The sequence below is a fragment of the Pygoscelis adeliae genome, unplaced genomic scaffold (assembly GCF_000699105.1).
Source record: "Pygoscelis adeliae isolate BGI_AS28 unplaced genomic scaffold, ASM69910v1 Scaffold186, whole genome shotgun sequence".
Classification (NCBI taxonomy): domain Eukaryota; kingdom Metazoa; phylum Chordata; class Aves; order Sphenisciformes; family Spheniscidae; genus Pygoscelis; species Pygoscelis adeliae.
This window is the reverse complement of record NW_008825071.1, coordinates 2,875,262-2,882,003: the sequence shown is the minus strand read 5'-3', so window position 1 is coordinate 2,882,003 and position 6,742 is coordinate 2,875,262. Positions and strand designations below refer to the sequence as shown.

Below are 6,742 nucleotides of genomic sequence, written 5' to 3'. Positions count from 1 at the left end.
CTCCTCATGTCTTTTAAGGGAGCCTGTGTTCAGTGGGATTCCTTGCCTGCAGTACTGTCTTCACGTGAAGTGTATTTTCACGTTATCTATCTTCAAACAGAGAAGCATAGAGGCTAATTTGCTTCTTTGTAGCATTGCTAGTGTCTTAGTAATTTCCCAGGATAAAATAAGTGAGTAAAAAAAACCCCTAAACCGCTAGAGGAAAAGAACAAACAAACCCAGCACATTTCTGTGGAATTCTTCTGTTTGTCAGATGTGAGCCTCCACTTGCACAAAATAATTAGGAGTTGTACTATGTAGAGCACGCTTAGCATCAAAGTAGTCACAAATGCCTCGTATTTTCTTCTAAACAGTCTCAAGGGTAGTGAAAGCTGTCAAAAATCAAAGCAGCTGGCTTCTCTGTGAAACACAGAAGCCCTTTTTACGTTATCAAAAAACACAAATATTTTAAAATAATTGACAGAAAAGTTAATCAATTTTCATCCGATTTAGCACAGATTGCGCAGTCTTGAAATAACATAAGCATCTCAATTGATACCAACCAGATCAATATTGATATTTTTAATCACTGAAAGAAAACAACAGCTGTCAGGAAGGCATATGCACAGATGCCACTGAATGTATAACTGTACAGAAGAAGGTGTGAGTTCTTCTTTAAATGCGTTCTCTGTACATTTGTATGGAAGTGTTTTAACAAAGTCTAAAGCTCAGTGAGTGAATACATATAATTGTTCAATCAGCAAATCAGGCAGAGCCATCCTAATGAAACAGAGCCTAGATGATCTGTAACATCTGCAATATTTTTGGTGGGATGTTATGCAGAACTTGTTTAGAGCTGGGAGCTGGACCTCAAAAAAGTCATGTAATATACAGTTTCATAAGTATGAGAGTCCCTGCTGGCATAAATGACTACAGCTTTTTGATTCACTGTCAAGTTTTAACACTCTCTTTCACCTGGTAGCCTCTGAGTATAATAAATCCGTGATCTTCTGCTTTGTGCCTGTGTGCAGGTTGACTAGGTCATGGGTAGTGACAACCCTATAAAGAAACTTCTTGGCGACCCAGCTCTTAGAAGCTGGGTGAATACCACCACCCCACCAAATAAATGCAAGAGTGGGTCTCAGACCTGCCCGCCTTAGGGAAAACCCAATAAAACCTGCCACTTCTCCATTTGCTCGGATTCGGACGTAGTCTGCAGAGCCTCTAGAGCAACCCTGTCAAAAACATAATGGCAAGCACTGATGTCCTCAAATGCAATAAAGGCTTCTTACATCTAACACCTGCTTCCCTATCATTCCTTGCACACCAATGTGGAGGTCATTATGTTACATATCTATGCATAAACCCTCCTGTATGTATAGACATAGAGATATATTTATATCTTCAGAGAAAACAAAACTTCCAGCAAGGTCAGGTGTGTAGACTGGCAAAACCCTTCACCTAGCTGAAGCCAGTGTGAGTTTTGGCATTGATTTTTTCAGAGGGCTCAGATTTTAGCTTATTTTCAGCCAAATTGCAGTTTTATGGGCAAATGAAGAAGCTTTTGAGGATGAGGTTTACAAAGAAGTACAAATCTGACTTGCATGTCAACAAAATACAACAAATCAATAGGCTTTAAAAGTGAAATAATCCTCTAGTAATTTGTAGCGGGATGCTGAAGAAATCCACTATGGCAGTAGTGAGTGGTAGTTTCGTACTTGTCCATATCAAACTATCAGAGGTTATTGCTCCCCTTTAATTTGCTACCTGGTACCACATTACTGATTTCCTCAAATTAATTAATTCCCATACTATGAATTGTTAAGCTGTATCTCTTAGTCTCAAGATGCAAGCATTGACACAGGAAAGAAATCCTCAACTATTCTAGCGTCACAGAATCATGACCTGCTTCATACTTACCTGGGAACATCTGAACAGTTTCATGTCATTCAGGGTTATTTATGAATTTTAATAATGGGTTATTTACGTATGTGAATCATGTTTGCAGGGTGAGGGTCCACGTATATGCTCTTGACTCTTGATATAAGACCGATGTAGGATATACCTTTTGTATACATTTTGATAAAGATCTCTTCCAATTACTTCCAGTTTTCACTTGGACACTTGAATTTCTCCTCATATTAGCTGGTCAGTCAAGCCACATGGGGGAGGGACACTCCAGTCAATAACTTACGTACAGAAAAAGCAATCAAACCCTTCTGTTAGTACACTACAAAAACTGTATTCCAATTTTTTTAATGCACTACAGATTTTTCTTTAGATCTCTTGACTTGAGCTGTTTCCATTAACATTAATAGGTTTGAAATTGTTCTTTGATCTGTTTATACAGATGCAGAATTGCGTCATGGTGCTTCAACTTTTAAATTAGTGGTACACAGTAATCATAAAATTCTTGATAAGATGTGACATTTTAATCATACTTTGCAGATCCTGAGAAAACAGGCAGGAGTTGTCAGCATTTTTACATCTTGCATGCTTTTAAGTTGTGTATCATATTCCTAACTGGGGTCACTACCTCCTTATTCTCATACTCTGTTGAAGCAAGTAGTGCTTTGTTTGATGGGAGAGGGGTACTTTTCATCAAAGATGACTGTATAGTATGCTAAGATTTTTTATCTGTCCTATATGAAAACTTAAGTGACTGTGCTAACATTTATTTTTGGTAAACTGATGCAGAGGATGCCGTGTATCTGGATGATGAGAAGGAAAGGGAAGAATATGTCCTGAATGATGTCGGTATTGTTTTCCATGGAAACATCAACGACATAAAACTAAGAAGCTGGAGTTACGGTCAGGTGAGATATTTAGACCTTCTCTGGCTGCTCCTGGCAGTACAGCAGGTGAATTTAATTGACACCAGACTGTGGTTGAGACTGTGGGCTCTGGAGTGCATTACTGGTCTCTCCTTCAGAAAGACAAGGGGCATAATTTTAAAATTGTATGAAGTGGGTATATGCCTAATCCAGAAAAGCAATGTTATAATAGCTAATATTTAAAGATCTTGTTTTAGGGGCGTATTTCAGATACTAAGAGGCTGCCTGTTGAAAGTTATAGTCATTAGCTGAGGTTTCCACAGTGCAGCAGCAACTGCTGCTACGTTATTGTTGCTTCAAGATCAAACCGATTTGATGAAAGAGTAGAGAGATTTTTTTTTTTTCATTTTTCAGCAATAGGTTGTATTGCTTTTTGACTCCTCCTTTTAGTTCTAGCAACTTGATGGAAATTATTCTCATCTGCTCGGGGGGAGTCAGCTTGTCACAGGGTTCCTGTGGCAAACTGGGAGTTAATCCCAGAGTTTTAAATTTCCTTGCCACAGTGACAAAGCGGGGGAACCTCTCCCTTTGCTGCCTGGACTTGACAACATCAGCCTCCAGTGGCCTCTTGCAGCCTGTGGGGAACACCCCCAGCCAGGCTGGTGTGCGGTATTGGCATGCCTTCAATAACATCAGACTCCTATTGTTTGCTTGCCTATTTTACCTCAGTCTGTTTGTAAAAACTAACCAGCCTGAAAATCCCTATGGGATGAAAGAGTTAAGTTGTTGTTTGAGAACAGGGAAAAGGCATTAATGAGCTGAATCAAAACAAGCAAAACTAACCCTAGCTGTCACTCAGAGGGGCTCCAAAGGGCAGTTATTGGACATGGTGAACTCTGCACATCTCACCTCCTGGATGTTCACAACAGTACAATTAAGAAAGTACCAAAGTATTTCCTTAATGCAATGGTGATGGATCCATTCAGTTTTCGTGGCACCTCCCCAGCGCAGCCTTGCAGAAAGGGCCGTCTTGCTTTGCTTTCTTTCCCTCAGCTAAAGACAATCTCAAAGCTTGAGCTGGATAGATTGCCAGTGTACTTGCCCTGGAGAGCTCTTTGAACTCACATCTCTCTTGTTTCCTCATTTAAGGGTACAATTTCATCTTTTTTCCTGTGGCAGCACTGCCTTAGGGAGCTCCTGCCTCTGCACCGTTCCTTTGGTTGTGTCAGCGCTGTTGTTTGCAGGGTCTGACTGTCATCCTGACTGAGATAAAAATAACCCTTAAATAAGGTGGCGGCGGGGAGCAACTCCATAAACTGATGGTGCCTCTGGTGTAAGAGATGTGGAACCAGATCCTGAGGCCAAAGCTGGGTGTGCATTTAAGTTGACCAAAAATGCCCCCTCCTGGCCCTTCCTTCCCCCTGCAAGTGCTTGTGCAGCCGTGCAATGAATCAGACTGAAGAGCTGATCTAGTTGAATAAGCGTCTCTTTGATTTTTTACTTTCTTTCCCCTGGGTTATTTTTTGGGCTTGCCCTGTTCCTAGATTTGGGATTCACTCCATAACGGATGTAAGGGCGAGGGAGAGAGGGGAATGAGTGGCTGGAGGTGGACAGTACTGCTTAAACCAGCTGCTGGATTTATGTCCTAAGATGCTAAATTTATGGCCTATGGTGGCTTGGCCTGAGGTGCTTACATTCCGCAAATCTGGCACCTTCCTGACAAAAACACCAGCCTCCCTAGAGAAACTGCCTTATTTATTTGGTTTTGCTAGGAGGTGGTTCTGCCTGGGAGGTTAGGGCTGTTCCATATCCCTTTGTCGTGTAGTTTCATTCCTGTGTTGTCTGAAATTGGAGGACCTGATTTCCACACTGTGCTGTGGTGCACCTTTTGCTATCACTTGCCCCTGTGAAAACTGAGTGTGGCAGATGTATCTAAGGGGGCCCAAGCCAACAGTTTTAATGGGATCAATCATTTTGTATGGGTGTAACAGACATCGCAAACTGCAAAGCAATGGAGATACATTCTTCTGGTTCCCGCACTTTCAATGTGATGGAGGACGTAATGTTCCTGATCTTACCCAGACTATTTCCAGCCATTAAAAACATGCATCTTCCTCATTTTCAGCAATCCTGGATATTAAGAATAAGAGCATTGCTGTGAATGAGTAAAAGTACTAGCAGCAAGGCCTATATTATAGGTATATCACACATGTATGCATCTTGTATTTATGACATATAGCCCTGTACAACAGTGTTAAGTAAAAAGCCACACAATCATAGAGATGAAAGATATACGGTCATATACAAAAATACAGATAGACTTGTGCATGGTAATATTCTTAGGCTAAAAAATTGCTTTGAACAATGACAGCTGGAAGCTTTAACTCAGGTTGTAAATTAAAAAGGAACATACAGTTCAAAACTGGGTTACTAGTGGGAGATGATTCTCACAGCTGCTGTCTTTAATGAGCACCGTCAACATGAGAAGAGGAAAGGCAAGAAAAATGGGCCAAGGAAGAAAAAACAACAGACCAGTTAAAACATGGCTGTAATGCATGAAGATGGAGGTGTTCCTTGTAACATGACTGTGATTCCTTTCTTCTAAGAAAGCGTAAATAGCCATTCACTCAGAAAAGCCCACAGGGGATTCAGGTGAAATTTGGCTTTGGAAGAAATCTAGGCCCACAGGAATTCTCTGGATGAGAAATGTCAGAAATTGAATGCTGTGTTGATCATTTAACATTCCTTTTTTGTGAGAAAAATAAACCAAAACAGGTGGGCATAGAGTTCTTGTTGCCATCCTGAGTTGTCTCATGTCCACACACCGAGCTGCATTAGCTTTGCAGCCCACTGTGCACATGTAATTTTACAGCATGTGGATTTGGTCAGGTCAGACCACAGGCAACATGAAATCACATCTGCCTGCAGCTGACCGTGAGAAATACAGCCCTAATTCAACCAGTGCAAAAGGTGATACAGCCCCTTTTACTTTGATTTAAATGGAAGGTCATCTGTTAGAAACTGGGTAGCATGAGAGAGGATGCCCACTGAAGGCCAGCCCGACTAAATGCTTTGCTCTGTAACACGATGCACGTCTGTGTGCAGACAGAACCCCTTTGCCTGTGTGTTTTCTCATGCCTTGTTTTCCATCTGAAGTCTTTCCCAGGTGGCTCTCAGTCCTGAATTTGGTTTATCTCCATTTCAGCTTGTGTTGAGCAGGCAGTGCCTGCTCCTGGCCCAAGTTCACTCACCTGTCCTGGCTGCCTGCTGCTGCTCTGTTTCCTCTGACATTTCAGGGGTGTTGAGCCTTACAAGTGCTATGTTTCTATTCCATTTCCCTCTAGATAGCATTTTCATGCCAAGAGTGAGAGCAGGAAACCAATTTAGTTTGATTCAATGTTTTTAAATCCCTGGATAGTGAAGAAGGGCAAAACTGGCTTTAGAGTTAAGGCTACTCTGCATCCTACACTACTGCAACAGTGTAAGGCAGCTAGACTTTACAGCTTGTCCTATCTCTTCTCCTGTTAATCCAGTTATTTCACAATCATTCATGTCATTTTTCAAATGCTAAGGTGGAAGGCAACAACCCTGATAGCAATTTCTTTCCTCTTTATTCTTCCTGTATATGCTGACAAGATTGACAGCATCTCATAAACTGTAGATGAGAAAGATTTAATTTGCAGGGTAAACTTCTTATTGATTTCACTCCAGTCTTAGGCACTGCTGATGACTTGAAGTGCAGAAAGCAGATTTTGATCCTGGTGAAAGTGATAAATCATTGGGCCAGACCAGAAGAAAAGTGAACTTGAAGCAGGAAGGATGGCTATGAGGCCCCAAGTTTACATTATCTGTTGTGAGGATACTCCTTAGGAAGGAGGGTCTCTACAGCGCAGTCATTCACCCAAGATTATTTACATCACATACCAGTGGAGTGGACTGGAGAGTCTATCATGCAATTATTCAGCTTCCCAGGGATGATACAATATTAG

General features: G+C 41.4%; 1 protein-coding gene across 1 annotated transcript in view; it reads left to right on the top strand.

The window, feature by feature from the left end:
* F13A1 (coagulation factor XIII, A1 polypeptide) overlaps positions 1-6,742 on the top strand; it is a 61,077-nt gene that overhangs the window by 22,947 nt on the left and 31,388 nt on the right. The window contains exon 5 of the mRNA XM_009326530.1: positions 2,677-2,795. Within this exon, the coding sequence (XP_009324805.1) occupies positions 2,677-2,795 (119 nt within the window). The remainder of the gene's footprint in view (positions 1-2,676; positions 2,796-6,742) is intronic.